The sequence below is a fragment of the Oreochromis niloticus genome, linkage group LG11 (genome assembly GCF_001858045.2).
Source record: "Oreochromis niloticus isolate F11D_XX linkage group LG11, O_niloticus_UMD_NMBU, whole genome shotgun sequence".
NCBI lineage: Eukaryota > Metazoa > Chordata > Actinopteri > Cichliformes > Cichlidae > Oreochromis > Oreochromis niloticus.
In genome coordinates, this window is record NC_031976.2 from 1,337,673 (window position 1) to 1,354,946 (window position 17,274).

General features: G+C 43.4%; 1 protein-coding gene across 5 annotated transcripts in view; it reads right to left on the minus strand.

The window, feature by feature from the left end:
* Positions 1 to 2,348: 2,348 nt before the first annotated feature.
* adcy3a (adenylate cyclase 3a) overlaps positions 2,349 to 17,274 on the minus strand; it is a 65,974-nt gene continuing 51,048 nt past the window's right edge. For all 5 annotated transcript variants that reach the window (XM_003454856.5, XM_005459395.4, XM_019364638.2 and 2 more), the window contains 5 exons: positions 17,103 to 17,249; positions 11,225 to 11,338; positions 10,440 to 10,566; positions 7,356 to 7,480; positions 2,349 to 3,734 (listed from right to left, as the gene is read on the minus strand). In XM_003454856.5, the coding sequence (XP_003454904.1) occupies positions 3,555 to 3,734; positions 7,356 to 7,480; positions 10,440 to 10,566; positions 11,225 to 11,338; positions 17,103 to 17,249 (693 nt within the window). In that variant the 3' untranslated portion in view covers positions 2,349 to 3,554. The remainder of the gene's footprint in view (positions 3,735 to 7,355; positions 7,481 to 10,439; positions 10,567 to 11,224; positions 11,339 to 17,102; positions 17,250 to 17,274) is intronic.

Genomic DNA, 17,274 nt, shown 5'->3' on the forward strand with positions numbered 1-17,274 from the left:
ACTTGGTCAGCTGAAGCTGTGTCCTTGGCTTGGGTGATGTTACCCGGCCCCTTACTTCACTCAGTTACAGTACAATACCAGCTTAACTAAGATTTGCATTCATCTAGAAGAACTGAGCTTCAGTGCAATCATTTGCATTTTCACACACGTTTATCTGGACAAGCTAAAACATCTCATTAGGAGACTGAACCTAAACTGAAGTTATAATAATTAAGCTAATGGCAGCACACATAACTATGGGCACAAGTGCAGGAAGGGCAGATCTTACTGTTTGTCCCATTTTCTCTCCTGAATACGTCTGACCTGTTGGTTAACTGAAGACAGAGATCATGGTGATCCAATCACTGGTTGCTTAAACTGGCTTTAGGTGACGCTCAGTGTCATCTGTTTGCTGGGGAAGGACCCCGAGTGTTTGTGTGAGGGTGAGAGATGCCTGTACAGCTCAAGTTATGGGACCAGTTTCATGAAGACAAAATGGACAGATAAGGTTTACTTGTATCCCCACAAGCATGAAGCCTGTATATTAGAGTTTTCCTCAGTGCTCCATCAGATGGGGAAACAGGTTCTGACTGTTAGTAGTTACACCCCAAGCAGCCGTTCAGAATAACTATGCTGTTTGGAGTCGCGGGGCAGGATGGGGAAAGTGCTACACATTGGGACTCACTGTCTCATTGTGCATCAGCAGTAGTGACATGGCCAGTGACAGTGAGGGGTGCAAAGGTACTGAAGAGAAGAGTCATTGGTAAGGCAAACCTCGGGCTGAGGCTATGTGGGGTTTGTCTCATCTCTGCTTTTCAAACAAATAGGAGAAGCTTGCTTCAACTGCAAGAACAAATTCTTTCATTTTAACATGTCCCAGCTGTCATGTGCACTTATAACATGGTCCACTCTCCCTCTTTAAAAATTCCTCTGCTATCCATCGTGTTCGACACAGCTTCGAGACACAGAAGCAGGAGAGCAGTACTGAAAGATGTGTCCCATTTCAGAATCAAGGAAAAAACATACATTCAATGTTGCACACTCTTCTTCCTCCACTGCAGACGAGCAGCAGTGCATATAGCAAATGAGTCTGTATGATCACACTGTTGTCTCTGACTGGTCTAATCCAACTCCTCAGAGGCAGAAGTAGTGAGTCTGTCAGGCTTTTGGTAACTGAGGATGAACTCTGGTATAGAGGCTATGCATCCAAACCCACCGTGTGTTCATGTGATGAGGAGATGGTGTCAAAACTGGTTAGTTACTAAAGAGGATTGTGAGAGTGCAAAAGAGAAATCTCTATTGTTTTAAAAAAAAATCAGAGATACATTTATGAAAGAGATGTAGCCCATCAGTGTATTTCTAAAAAAGTCATTCTCTCTTGCTGAATTCAAAGAGCTAATCTGGTTAACAGAAGCCAAAGATTTGGCCAATCTGCTGTTGGACAAAAAGACATTGAACCTGTGCTACTCTGATAGCCTCCACACAGTCTCAGTGTCTGGTTTATTCCCAACCAGTCCACATGTTTTTGTCTCCTGCCTGTCTTTACAATTAGAATCATTTACTTAAAATGTTTTGCTTAAGTCAAGAGCTTCTTTCAAGCACGCACTCATTAGTCACACAGCATCTGCCTCATGTCACTACTGCACTACCACGTCCGACCCAATAACAGTTACAGATCAAGTCTAATCGAATGCAGTCAGATTATCCGGCTGTGAGGCTGAGGCCTGTCTCGTCTTTGCTGAGAAAGAGAGAGCAGATTTCTCCTTCACTGGCTCTCTGTTAAATCCAGAATTGAATTCAAAATCCTGCTCCTCACATACAAGTTCTTGTGTTAACAGACCTCTCTGCATTGAATCATATCTGTTATTAACCTCTGTCTCTCTTCCACAGCATGTCTTTATCCTGTTTTCCTTCTCTCACCCCAACCAATCACAGCAGATGGCCCCGCCCCTCCCTGAGCCTGGTTCTGCCGGAGGTTTCTTCCTGTTAAAAGGGAGTTTTTCCTTCCCACTGTCGCCAAAGTGCTTGTTCATAGGGGGTCATATGATTGTTGGGTTTTTCTCTGTATGTATTATTGTGGGGTCTACCTTACAATATGAAGCATTTGAGGCAACTGTTGTTGTGATTTGACGCTGTGTAAATAAAACTGAATTGAGTTAAAGATTTATCTTACTGACTCACCTCCTGCAGTAAATTTAAAGCTTATGCCTAAAATACATTTTTATTGCTCCAGAGGAGAGATTTGTGAGAGTGAGAAAGAGACAGAGAGAGAAATGTTGAAAAGTTTGCTTGGACTTTACAAGCCAAGGCTAACAATCTTTGTTGGAACAAAAGCAACACTTCCTTTGCACATGTTGAAAATGTACACATACCATGGTACTCTAAAGGTGGAGTGCTTTTTAAATGCATTGCTTTAAGTGCTGAAGCAGAGACGGCTGTGTGTCAGACCTGCAGCTTTAAGGCCGTTACACACTGAGCGCACCGCAAAAAGCAAAAATACCACACTTTTCAGATGCACACACAAAACAGTGTTGCATTTTTGCTAAAGATTCATCCTTAAAAACGCTGGTCCTGATGTTTCTAAACAAGGAAACAAAGAAACTATGATTCAACAGAAGGCAGCAGCAGGGAGAACTTCATGGTCTGATCCAGGAGTGAAAGCTGTGCAGGATGGTAAAGGGACTAGTTTATACCTCATGTTTATACCTCATGCCCAAGCACGTTTTTTATTCTTATGTGCTTTTTATTTAATGTTCACACGTCAATGGATGCAATGGAGAGCAATTTGGGGTTACTATCTTGCCCAATGAAGATTACAGCAGGCAGGGAGCTAACTGTGAACCTTGTGATTAGTAGAGGACCTGCTCTACCTCCTGAGCTACAGCCACCCAGCATGTTAATGGGCCAGTTTGAGCTCTTGTTGGCAGAGTTGGGTAACACTGTAATACTTTACTATCTGTATATTCAGTACCTGGTTTCGTTTTGAGCTACAAGTGCATTTGGAGTGGTTTATAAAACATATCTGCACAGATTTTACACATCTGGTGTGTAAAGCAGTTACTGGGTGTTTCATTACGCTAAAGTTTCCTTTTGCTAAATGTTTCTGTGGCTATGAACACGAAAGGGTGACACGAGGACAAAAAGGAAAAAACTTCCAAATGATGAATAGTTTGTTCTACAGTATCTGTCCAATCAAGAGCAATTAGACAGTATATCTGTTTAACCTGTTTAACCCAATATAATGAATTTCCACATAACAACTCCTTATTTGAGAAGTAAGAATTTTCATAGATCAGTCCCCTCAGTGTCAGAGTCAAAGAATCAGGATTTCCCTTTAATCTCTACTTTGGTGCCCTCAGTTTCTAATCTTCTCAATTTATTCAAACAATCTTGATTTAAATATAAACTTCTAAACTGAAATCACCTTCAAAATCAAATACAGGCTTCAGTTCAGTTATAATTTCAGGTTTCCCAGGACTTTAAATCAAATCACTTCTTCCCCCTGCATGACTCTTCACACAGCCTATGACTGATGAGTGCATGAGTGTGTGTGCACGATAGACAGAGATAAGTCCTCAACTATCCACCACCTGATGTGGCAGAGTGACAGAGGAGCCATTGATAAATGAGCCTTGTTTGTCTCTTCCCTTCAGAAAATAAGTGAGCAGCTCTCCTTTCCCCTTCACAAAGATGGGCCCTCTCCTCACAAAGCGAAAACCATACTCCTTCAGGATGTTGTAGCAGTCCTCCACTACCTGAGGGAAACACACAGAGTACAAGAGTATGTCTCATTGCTTTTGTTACAGTTGAAATGGGGGAAACAAAGGGGACACAATTCAAAGCTGCAAATTCAAAACTTTGTTTGCATTTTTCCTGATTCCTGGGAACCTCCACTGGTTATGTTTGGTCACCGACAGTGCTCCCCGTGGATATATCAGCATCTGTCCCCAGAGTCACTTCACCACATTCTGACTATCTTCTAACATCTGTACATCCATCAAGTCCTGCTCCAGTTCTTGTACCCAGAGCTACTGCAGCCAGCACAGGTATGTGGGCTACCTGGAACACTTCAACCAGACCATCCCCCTCTTTTGCCCAGTAGACCTTATTATGATTCATTTTAGCCTGTGCCACCTGCACAGTAATGTTGGTCTCAGTCACGTGTGCCACCAGCAGCTGGTCATTAGAGTTTCTAACCCAGCATGTTAGAAATACCTTACTGGTTTCAGCTCTGGGAAGGAGAACAGCTTTGCTTGCTACAGAAAGGACTGGATGCTGTTCTTAGTCCTCATAAGCACTTGTCCGAGGATTACAAGATCTTATTAGCTCACTTGAAGTTTCCAAGTGCATTCTGATGTGCTAAACGATATATTCGTGACCCGACTCCATATACCAGTGTGCTGAGGGCTCTCGGACAGAAGTACAAGTGAACTCAGTGCCATCCTGTGCACACCACCCATAAAGGCAGGGGACTCTCAAGCTTTCGAAGCTTGGGTCTGTCATCTGGGGATGGTAACTACTGTGGATGGAGTAGCAGAGAGGTAACTCCAATGTGGATACCATGTAGACCGACTACTTATTAACGTGCTTTGAGGTATCAGTAAATGGTTTTCTACATAAGTGCTTTCTATCTAACATTCACACATATTCATACTCCGATGGATGCAGGATTAGTATCTTGTCCAAGGATATATGGAATGCAGACTGGATCAGCCAGGGATTCAACTACCAACCTTCTGATTAGTAGATGACCTGCTCTACCTCCTAAGCAACAGCCACCCCATAACTTTGGGAATACTGCTTCAACCAAGGCTACCTACAGTCTGGATCAAATTGCACTTACATCACTGGAGAGGAAAGTCAGTAGGCACTCTCAAACCAAGAACAAAGGTAGTTTATTACCCACTACCACAAGACCACTTGCTGTGGCCCATCCATCTTCAAAGGCAGCTGTAACACAGAAGAAAAGAGAGTGTTTCCATCCTTATTGCCCTTGTTGTGAGGAGCATTACTTGAGTGGATGCAAGGATTTCTCCAGGCTAGACGTGGCCACTGTGGTGGACTGGATCAGAGATACGAATGTTGTACGAATGTGACCGAAACCATGTTGCTGACAATTGCATGCTCAAGAAACCCAGCAGCACCTGTGGTGAGCAACACCTTGCACTACATGGCCTTGCCAAGGCTAAAGAGCAAAACCCTAATATTCTTACCATGAATACTGCGTCCAGTGTCATCTATGCTGACCATCACTATCAACATAGATGCAGACCTTTGCAATGCTGGATGACAGGTTGGAGAGAAAATTGTCTGCTCCCATGAAGTTCCTCGCCCTGCCCAGAGAGACAAGGTTGTAGCCCTGTGAACCATTGCGACAGTAAGTCCTACAGCTGAATGGAGGATATCACTGGATATGTTCACTAAAGCTGAGCCAAAGGTGTGGCATTAAATATTGAATGCATTCACAGCTCCACAACTAGCCCTAGCTAAACGATCCTGCCCAGTGGAAACAATCGAAAACAACCACCTACACCTAAGACTTCCCCTTAAAGGTCTCAGCCAGGTGAGACCTATGATTGGATCAGATCAACCTCACCTTATTATTCATGTTTGGCCAGTGATCCATGGGTTGCTTGGAGGGCCAGAAGCAGTCTGCACCAAGCTGGGTTCGGCACTGCAGCAACCCACCAGTAGTCTACAACAGTAAGCTGATAGATGCTTACACTCATCCTTATTCACACAGACAACATTGCTTTACAAAAACGTGGAAAGGCTGTGGCAGCTTGACATCTTCCCTTTCCACCTCCCCTGAAAGCACCTCAAGAAGCTGTCATGAATCAATAGCCAGTAAGCTGTGATTATGGAGGGACTTTAGCAGGTCACAGACATATAACCAGGAGGTCCACAAAGTGGAGAAATCTGTGGTGAAGTTGACTCCAGAGGAGGGGGAATGGTTCGACTGGATTCTGGTACATTCCACACCATCATGTGCACCACAACAGCTGTGGCTGTAGCTTACCCAAGGACCACAGACTGCCACAACTGACACTTTCCTGATGGCCAGATCCCAAGTAGCTCCTCAGAAGAAATTGTTCATGCTTCGTTTGGAGCTCAGAGCTGTTCAGACCACTGTGCAAACTGAGCATGCTCTACCGCTGCAAAACACCATGGACTGAATCCACTACTGCGCTGGGTTAGTTGCGCTCTGAGTCCTCTTGTTAAAAGGTCTTCAGTTTGTGCTGAAATCCAGGAGCTCACCAGTTCTCACCAGTGGAAATATATCATATCAGTGGAAATCCTGGATAATGGCATCACAAGGGGGAAGCAGCTCTATGATCTTTCACCAGCCTGCTGCTGGGCTCACGGTCCCCATTTTATTGCAACAAACTTCAGAGCACTGGCCCTCCCAACCAACACACCTGTCCTCACTACAATGGCTGATTTGCCCACAGAGAGACTCCACATCCACAAACCTGTATTCTGTTCAACTGGAGTTGATTGCTTGACATGAGAGCCTCTGAGGGATAATCTTTAAGTGCATAATCATCAGATCTGTACACCTTGATTTGCTGCTGACTCTGGGCTCAGACGCTTGCTTCGTGGTCTTGTGTCTCCTGTCGAGAACACCATTCGATATGTAGTCAAATTATAGAACCAATTTCTGAGGCAGCTCTCGAGAGTTGCAGGAGGCTTTCTCCACTATATAGCCCATTCTTCAGGTGCAGCTGGCAAATCAGAAGATTACCTTCCATTCTAATCCACCACACACATTTCTGATGAACCTGTGAGACTGAAATAAGGTAAGTCTGCACTCCAACCATCCCGAGGATCAGATTGTTCCTGAGTAAGCCCCCCGCATGGCACTCAGTGAGGTAGATGTGAAACCCTCATGGCTGCGCATCATTGGATACTCCTGATCCATTACATCAACTCTCCGGCTCAGGATGCAGCAGCAGGATGCCTCACTGCTGCAGGTGGTTTCTGGACAAGGTAACTTTATCACCAGTGGAAGACTGAAGCATCCAGGTCAAACAGAAGTCTCAACACACGACCGTGCCATAGGCCGAGCTGTCATAATTGTGCCCCCTCAGTTGCCCAGGCCCATGTCGCTGGTGGAAAAATCAGAAAAATGTTTCCTGGGAAGAATGGTATAGTGCTAGCAAAAGATCACACTTGTATACAACCAAGCTGGTTACTCTGCCTCAGATGCCAGATGGGAAGTCCTCCTCATCGTACAACAGAGACTTTTTGATGTGATCTTAAAAATGCCTAAAATAAACTTTATACAATTTATCTTGTCTCCTTTCTACAATAATCTCTTTAGAGGTTATTTAAACAATATTTGACTAAAGCAGAAGTCTGAAGTAAAGCAGTACCTGGATGTTGCCCATCACACCTGTGGACTCCATGCGGCTTGCCACATTTACAGTGTTGCCCCAGATGTCAAAGTGGGGTTTGCGAGCACCAATCACTCCAGCTAGCACCCCTCCCTTATTTAGACCTAAAAGAGAGTGTTGAAATATGCAACATGTTGAATTTAATTATAATTCAGTTCAGTCTGTTTATTTAGTTCCAAATCACAAGCAAAGTTGCCTCCAGGCACTTTATATTGTAAGATAAAGACTCAACAACAATAACAAGAAAACCCCAATCAGACAACCTCATATGACCATATATGTGGTGACAACTGGAAGAAGAAGATAAAAACCCTCAAGTAGAACCAGGCTCAGGGATGAAGACAGAAGACAGGACAAAGACACACCAAAGTGGTGCATAAACACAGAGTGTATTATGGGAAGCCCCCAGCAGCATAGCTAAGGGAGGGTCAAGAATGAGCTTTATCAAAAAAGAAAGTTTTGAGCTTACATTTTAAAGTATAGAGGCTATATGTCTCCCAAATTCAAACTGGAAGCTGGTTCCCCAGAAGAGTGACTACAAAACACAATAACTATAAAACTCTTTACAGTATTAAGCCAAGGTAGTCCCATCCAGAGTAAGAGTCCAGAGTAAGATTTTTAGGGCTTAGTACCATAACCTCAGTTTTATCTGAATAAGAAGCAGAGATGGTTGGAATTTTTTTTCATGAAGTTGTTACTAGTTAAGGTTAAAGGCTCAGTTCAGTCAGAGATCTAACTGGCTCCAATGCTTTAAGAAAATCAGGTTGTTCTCATTTTCTTCAATCACTGATAGTAAGATGTCCTAAGTTTAGGGAGCTCTTTTTTTATAGAACAACCAACTATTTTTCCAGCATAAATGAAGATCTTCTAAATAAGTAAATTGCCATTTCTTCTCCACCTTATGGGTTATCTGCCTTAAGATTCACATCTGTGAGTTATACCAGGAATTATGCACCGGGTTGGGGCTTTCTTTTCACAGGAGCCACAGTAGCCAGGGTCATGTGCAGTGAGGATGGAACACTATTAACAAGAAAATAGGACTCTGTGGAAGTAGAGTTTAGGTCCTGTAGCTGCTCTGCACTGTGTTGACCCATGGCATTGAATAAGATAACAGTGGAGGAATTATAACCTTAAGCTTAGTTACAGCAATTTTAGAAAAAAATCTTCATTGTAATTCATTATTATCAGGATGTCCTAAAAACTCCCTGAAAAGCCTTCAGTTAATCCAAAATGCTGCAGCAAGAGTCCTGACAGGGACTAGAAAGAGAGAGCAGATTTCTCCTGTTTTGGCTTCCCTTCATTGGCTTCCTGTTAAATCCAGAATTGAATTCAAAATTCTGCTCCTCACATACAAGGTCTTAAATAATCAGGCCCCATCTTATCTTAATGACCTTGTAGTACCATATCACCCTATTAGAGCACTTCGCTCTCACACTGCAGGCCTACTTGTTGTTCCTAGAGTATTTAAAAGTAGAATGGGAGGCAGAGCCTTCAGTTTTCAGGCCCCTCTTCTGTGGAACCAGCTTCCAGTTTGGATTCAGGAGACAGACACTATCTCTACTTTCAAGATTAGGCTTCAAACTTTCCTTTTTGCTAAAGCATATAGTTAGGGCTGGACCAGGTGACCCTGAATCCTCCCTTAGTTAATAATAATACATTTTTTATTTGAAAGCGCCTTTCAGAACACTCAAGGACACTGTACATGGTAGAATAATAAAAGCAACATAAAAGCAAGCAGTTTACACAATCATAAAAGCATAAGACATTAAACAAATTTAAAATAGCAGAGTGGAGAGGTTATGTGGGATAAGCTATTTTGAACATGTGAGTTTTGAGTTGGGACTTAAAGAGAGAGAAGGAAGTGATATTTCTTAAATCAGGAGGTAGGGAAGTCCAGAGTGGAGGAGCAGAGCAGCTGAAAGCCCTGCTCCCCACGGTGGCAAGACGGGGGGAGGGGACAGAGAGAGAAAGGGAAGAAGAAGATCTAAGACATCGAGATGGGGCGGTGATCTGAACCAGATCAGAGAGAGGTATGGAGGAGAGAGATGATGAATAGCCTTAAATGTGTGCAAGAGTATTTTGAAATTGATACGATATTTGACTGGGAGCCAATGAAGCTGCAGCAGGACAGGAGTGATGTGGTGGATAGAAGGAGTCCTGGTGATGATACGGGCAGCAGAGTTCTGGACATGTTGGAGCTTGTGGATGGATTTTTGAGTAAGACCAAAAAGAAGTGAATTACAAAAGAGTTATGCTGCATTTTGTTAAGATTTTACAAAATGATACAAATGTATGACAGCTGGGATAGGCTCCAGCGCCCCCCGCAACCCTGAAAAGGATAAGCGGAAGTGAATGGATGGATGGATGGATACAAATGTAGTTTTTTATCTGTTTTCGAGGCTGATTATTGAATCTTTCATTGACTGTTACATGACACTTGAGACTATAATAAGACAGTAAAGCCTGCACTAGTAAGAATGTCCTCTCCACCACAACCTCAGCCTCCCTGTGATGTTGGTCACCGTCTGTCTGCTCTTCATTACATTCAGAAGTAAAAGTTTCTAACACACCAGGTCTCTCTAGTATATTAAAGTTATACTTAAAGTTATATTTTAAAGTTAATTCAAGTGTCACAATCTAAAGCACACGTCTAATTTTAGTTCAGTATGATTCCAACTCATCCAACTCAAATATCAAACCTACGATGAACAGTTTGTCTACGATGCAGAGTAACAGAAGAATGTTCTGGTAGTCTGGATGAGCAGTACACAGCATGAATACAACATGTACAAAGATGAAGTCTGCAAGTTCAGCTTCGTTCATGACGTCAACCATTTGTTGGGTTTTGTTTCTACATTGTTTGAATCCACTGACCATAAGAGAGATAAAATATCTGCCAAAGGATTGTACTTTAATACATTTTTCTCATAAAGGATGACTCACCCCATGTTGTCCCGTCCTGTTAGGACTTTTATTTCTTTGGCAGATATTCAAGAGGACGTACCTGCACAGTAACACACACCTAACATGCAACCCTTTAACCATCTTAAGATTAGGACGTACCGATGCGCAGCATGAAATTGTTGAATGATTGGTAGTTGATGTTCATAAGTGTAACCTTCATGGCCAGCGCAAAGTCTGCAAGGTCTGCCAGGTGCTGCCAGCGCTCCGTGTCCGACAGCTCTTCCTTCTGTCAGACAAAAAGCAAACATGATTTGTAGAAACTCAGTTTTTCACTTGGTTAAACAGCTCTTTACTGTATTATAAAGTCTGGATTATTTATTTGGGTTCTGGTACGTAAAAACAACCGAGCAGATTGCAAGATAACTGGGAGTGAGCGTCTTTTTTTCCTGGTGACTAACTTTGAATCACCAAGTAGTCCAGTCATGTGTGTCCATTTTCTTAATTCAGCCTTTAATTTTTCATCATTCTCTGTTGTGCACGCCTGCTTGTATTTATAATGATATCCATTAACATTAATGCTTGTATAAGCCTCTTACCTCAGCATTAAACTATCATTAACAAGTTCTGTAAGTGCCTTACTCTCACCTAAAACTAAGCCTAACTGTAAAATTAAGCGTTGAACCTTAAAACGAGGCTTTCAACAGGTGCAAATAAAATGGTGTTCTCAGTCTCAGTTATGCCCTCTGCACTACAGTAAACTGTACCTGGATCCTAATCAGATCGTCTTAATCAAAAGAATATTTCCACAAAGAGAGTTGCACCAAACCTGCAGAAGATCTAAATCTATTCACACTAATATGCAATTATGTTCCTATGAGAGCTGATGTTGGCTCTGTCAGCCATGACACACAATGAAGCTGAAGAAGTCATGTGACCATACTGACCTTGATGGAGTTGTAACCGTTGCTGACGTCCGGGGTGACACCTGACGCTGCCATGTATGTGCTGCCAATAGTCTTGATTTTTGTAATGCAGCGAAACTGAGGCTCATCAAGCAGCTGACATGGACACAAGTGGGAGGTTATGTTTACATATACTGACAATTAAAGCTCAGACAAACACACTGCAAGTATTTTTTAGAAAGCACTGCACCCGGGACATCTGAGCAACTTACATTTCAACTTCATCTGACCACTAAACAGACATATTGAGGTGTTTGTAACTGTTTTTAATATTTCTATAACAGGAGTCTGCTATCCACACAGGTGAAAGAAAATGTGAACCTTTGGGAATTAAAAGATTTCTGCATTGACATCATGTAGATGTGGTCTGATCACCATCCAAGTCATAATTAGAGAATAGAGATGGACCGATCCGATATTACGTATCGGTATCGGTCCGATACTGACCTAAATTACTGGATCGGATATCGGTGAGAAATAAAAAATGTAATCCGATCCATTAAATATAAAAAAAAGCACCTCACAAAACTTGTGACATGGCGTAACTCGGCTCATAACCGTAGCAGTTGGAGCAGTGTGCGTCACGTGATAGAGCGGCTGTGTGTATTTGTAGCCTCGCTACCAAACCAGCATTTCATCTCCGAGGAAGTTATCCCAGAGAGAAGTAAAGCAAGTGTGTAAGTTCATCTCTGAATGTTTGTAAAGCGTTCCCACGTTAAGCTTAACAACCGATATATGGAGCGACTGCCTCTCTCTCTCCCTCTCCTGCTGCTACTTCAATCATGAAACTGATCAATGATCAGCTGATCGGCTTTTCTGTCGCGAGTCCGTCTCTCTTCTTTGTTTTTGGCCCACTTTGCACCAGAAAGAGGAAACCAGCGGCTGAACAACAGCAGCACGTTTAAGCTTGATAAGCTGTTGTTAGAATGTATTTAATATTACTTTCTACACCAGGATCCTTTTCTACGTAGCTGACGGCTGGTAACTGTGCAGGGGCGGATCTAGCAAAGTTTAGCCAGGGGGGCCGATAGGGCATGAACAGGGAAAAGGGGGCACAGAGACATACTTTTCTTTCTTATTCTCATTTAAAATGTCGAGCTTTTAATAAATAATTATCTGAATCTTACACCCAAAGTTTTAATCTGATGTAAAATGTATAGAAGTCCATTACTGTATATAGTAACTGTTAAGTCTAATATACCCTAGTAAGCTATAGTACTTTTTCCTTTGGGAAGGTACCATCTGTGCAGTCTGCAGTTCTGTTGAAGAAAGATGTTGAATCTATTTAATTATTCTTGAAAAATAATTTATTTCTGTGCATTTTTTTTTCACACTGCATCAAATTAAAGTTGATTACATCGATTAAGCATCATGAGGTGGAGGGTGGGGGGTGGTTCCCTATTTTTTTTTTTTACTGGGAGTTTGCAACCCTATTAGTTAGGTTGCTTAATATTTCTGCTAAGTACTCTTTAAAATACCAGAATAGGGAGGATGGAGCAGGTTTAAGTTTATTAGATTGATCAGTGTTGCTGAACTATGAAATATTTTGGGTGCAGTGTATTTTTTACATACAGGTATAACAGAATAGCTTTAGTGTTGTTGTTTATTTAAACTTGAGTATGAACTTATACAAAATGCAGCAAGATATTAAAAAACAGTTTTATTGATTAAAAAACACACTATATCGGATTCATATCGGTATCGGCAGATATCCAAATTTATGATATCGGTATCGGACATAAAAAAGTGGTATCGTGCCATCTCTATTAGTGACTGCAAGTAAAATCAAATTTAAACTAATATACAGAATATTTCATCCACAACTCTTTCTAGTGCACGAATCAACGCTGGAATCACTGCAGAAATTCAGCTAGCTCACAGATATTTGAGTTATATTTCTGATTTCAATGTCTGCTTTCTCTGCTCATAACCTTTATACAAATAATTGTCTCTCTTCCACAGCATGTCTTTATCCTGTCTTCCTTCTCTCACCCCAACCAATCACAGCAGATGGCCCCGCCCCTCCCTGAGCCTGGTTCTGCTGGAGGTTTCTTCCTGTTAAAAGGGAGTTTTTCCTTCCCACTGTCGCCAAAGTGCTTGCTCATAGGGGGTCATATGATTGTTGGGTTTTTCTCTGTATGTATTATTGTAGGGTCTACATTACAATATAAAGCGCCTTGAGGCGACTGTTGTTGTGATTTGGCGCTATATAAATAAAATTGAATTAAAATAAAACGGAATTATTGCTGTATCTAACTTAATCAATCTTATATTTGTTATCAGTGCTCTATACGAGCCCTGTTCTGTGTTGGGAGTGTTTCAGCCATATTGCCAAATACAAATTATTGCAGATGGAGACAATCTCCAGAGGAGGCTGAGTATTTCTAGTGAAGTTAAAGCTCAAGCAAAACCATTATTACACAGTTTTATGAACAACTTTAATGCTTGACTGACAAGCTGTGGCTTGTGGTGTTCATTGGGATCGTCACAGAACGTATTACAGACATTTCAAATACAAAGAACAATTCAGATAACTCCTATGAAGACAATAACAGGTTTTTCCTGGCCTGGTCAGGGGTACCAGGGCCCTGCCCTGGAACGAGGCATGAGGAGGCATGAGAAGGAAGAGGGAAAACGCCTGGTGGCTGGCCTTCTTTCATGGGGCCCACTCTGGCACACCCCAAGAAACCATATGAGCCATATGTTCGGCCATATGCTCTGTGAGTTGAGCGCTAGCAGTCCAATCCCCATCAGATCGGAGCTCGTGTTGTGAGGTTGAGAGAGACTGGCTACATACAGTCATGCTCACAGCTCAACATTCGGGAAGCAGTCTCCTGGAGAGGGGCTGGATTCTGTTCTAATTTTGACCCTTGGTGAGAGGTGGTGGGTAGGGGTGGGTATCTCCCTGGTTTGCTGCCCACACACTCGGGTCTTGGCCAGGAGATAAGAGGCTTGTTTCCCTCTGTCTTTGGTTAGGAACAGGTCCTGACTCATATCTGCATTTATGTTCCTAGCAATAGTTTAGAGTACCCAGCGGTTTTAAAGTCACTGGGTGGGGTGCTGGAGACCGCCCTATTTGGGCACGCCATCGTCTGCTAGTGGACATCAACATTCACGTGAGCAAAGATAGTGAGACTTGAGGGTTGTGATTGGGAGGAATGGTCTGCCCAGTCTGAACCTGAGTGATTGGAGGGGTTGTGGTACGGTGTTTGGCACTTAAGACACTCAGGAACCACTAAAAAATCTAATTTCTTAAACTAAATGGTTAAATTCCCATTCATACCCCTTGGAAACAAAAGTTAAAAATAGAAAATTCAAAATGCTTCCCTCATTTTCCTGAGAGAAGTAACATCACGCCTGTGGCTATAAAATGTAAAAACAATATCTACGATTGTTTTTCATGGAAGTGTCGAGTGACAGGAATGGTGGTGTCATTTGTCGTAAAGGAACTCCTGTACAGTATCAGCTCGTATGAATCATGTTTTACACCAAGGGCTTCATCACCTGTAATACAGTGTCCATGTAAGGAAGTCTATATCGGTGGAACATCCCTTTCTCTAAAAGCATGCATCAGATTACAGCACATGCCAGTGTCTCATTGGTGTATGCTGGGCACATATAATTGCTTGTTTGATTTTTCTGACTCAATATATATAATAGTTAAAATGCTATCTTGCCCCTCCCTTCTTTTCCTCCCCATCCCCGGCTGCCTCCCTCTTCCCGCTCCACCACACCCACCCACACAGGTAGGGCCTTGGGGTGCGGGTGTGTCACCAGGGTGCAGGGGAGGCATTCCCCCCCCTCTGTCCCCTTCTGGCCACCTGTGCCTCAATTTTATTTCACAACTTAGACATCCACATTATTCACACTCTCATAACACACACACACATATATATAGAGGGCCTTGAGGGTGACCACGTTAACGGCGTCCAGTGGACGGTCTGTGTATTCAACCCTACCTCTGGCGCCGGTGCCCACCTCTCAATTTTAAATCCATGTAGACATTGAGGGTTCTCGGGAGGGGCCGTGCTAACATCTGCTGCTCTCTGGCAGCAGCACCATGCCCTCCCTTGTTTTAAATGCACTTTAGAACAACACGCAGCAACACTACACATGAGCGGGAGGAGGGAGGTATGGGGTCTTCACACACCCCCGTTCTCTACTAGCCATCGGGGCGGGGGGCTGGGAGGAGGTGTTGGCTGTCCGATTGGCCTCCCTTCTGCTGCGGAGCCTGGGGCGGTCTGCTTGCCTCCACCCCGGGGGAAAGGGTCACATCTCTTGGGTCTGGGTGCCGTTTCCCCCTCTGGGGGCGAGGGTACCTGGACCCGGGGCATAGAGTATGTTTGGGGAGTATGATTGTGTGTACATGTCTATGTATGTCTATCCCTACGTTGGGTGAGTGCTGAGTGTTTGTATATGTGTGCATGAGGGTGGGAAAGCATGTTTGTGTCTGTGTGTGCCTGTTTGTCTGTGTCTATATGTCAGGTCGGGTCTTAGACTCCACCTCCCTGGGTACTCCCAGGCCCTCCAAGTGTGGAGGCCTATCTCCCCTCACCACACTCCCTGCTGGTAACTGATGCCCTCAGGGGTTGGTGCATTGGTGGTTCTTGGTGTCCGGGGCTGGGCGCTCAGGTATGCACCAGCTCACTCCCGGTGGCTACTTGGCGGGCCTGGTGCGTATCGCTCGGTCAGGCCTCTTCCGGGGCAAAGGGGGCCCTCGGGCCTCCGGCCTCGGTGCCTGCAACTCGGTTCACTCTGGCACAGCTGGCTGCCGGCAGAGCCGGCGGGCACGCCAGTGCAGCCCCCTCTGGCTTCTGCTCCGTGGCTACTGGGTGACCCCTCGTCTGGGGATCTCCTCAGCCCTTCCCAGGAAGGTGGCACGGATGCCCCTCCGGTGGTACTCCTTGGGCTCTCGCACTCTGGGGCCTCTGGATGTCTGGAGCCTGGATCTCCTCCATGCCTGCTTCATGCCCTGGGGGACGGGGCTATGGGCCTCCACACCCTCTAGCAGACCGTTACATGGGGAAACCTTTTGTATACAAGCGCGTTGATCCACACAGGTGTGCACACGGGTGTTCACTGTTCGTAGACAAACTACACCTTTCTTAGCTGCTACTTCAAAGCACATTGTGCGCTGTCTGTCCTGCGTGCTGCACAACAACTTTCAATATTTAGTATTTACTGCTGTTCACACTTAGCTAGATTAACGTGATGGTGTTGTGTTTAGTATGTTGCTTTGTTTTTTTGTTTTTTTTGCTTGTTTTCTCTTCTTTTTCTCTCAACAGGTGATCCAGGAGATTTTTTTTTCTCTTTGTCTTTGTAAGTGTCCTTTCTCACTGTCCCTTTTCCCTTCTGTTTTTCTTTTCCTTCCTCTCTTTCTTTCTCCCTTTCCTATCCCCCCGTCATGTCTGTCCCATCTGTAACAACTGAAAATAAAATAAATAATAACAACAAAGTTTGATCAAATGGACCAATACGGCAATGCCATGATGATCCATTTGGCAAAATAAATCCATTTGGTATCCTTGTTGGTCTTCAGACAACAATTCTGACGGCTAAAGAACCAAATGGGACAGACAAAAATAAATAAATAAATAAATAAATAAATAAATAAAATGCTATCTGTAATATGTTTTGTGATGACCCTGATGAAAGCCAAAAGCTCCACATGTGGCTGTAGTTTTAACCTCTTCCATAATAGTAAAGTGATGGGCAGGATAAGGTCAATGAGTAGTATTTTCAACTATGTGTCATGAAATAATCTGAGTTAAAGTCCCAGAGCAGCAGAGCTGGAAATGACCTGATCTGATTTCTTGAAGAAATCAAACCTGTATGACACTGAGAAAAAAAGGCACCTTACACTGTCAAAGTCTGAGATGATCTCGTTGAGAAAGCGTAAGCATTCAATGCCTCCGTTATTGATGCTCTCCTCTGTGTAAAAGTCAGAAAAGTTGGGGATAGAAGCAAACATGACTCCAATCTCGTCATATGACTGGCTGTACAGTTCCTGGAACAGAATGGATCATTAGTGT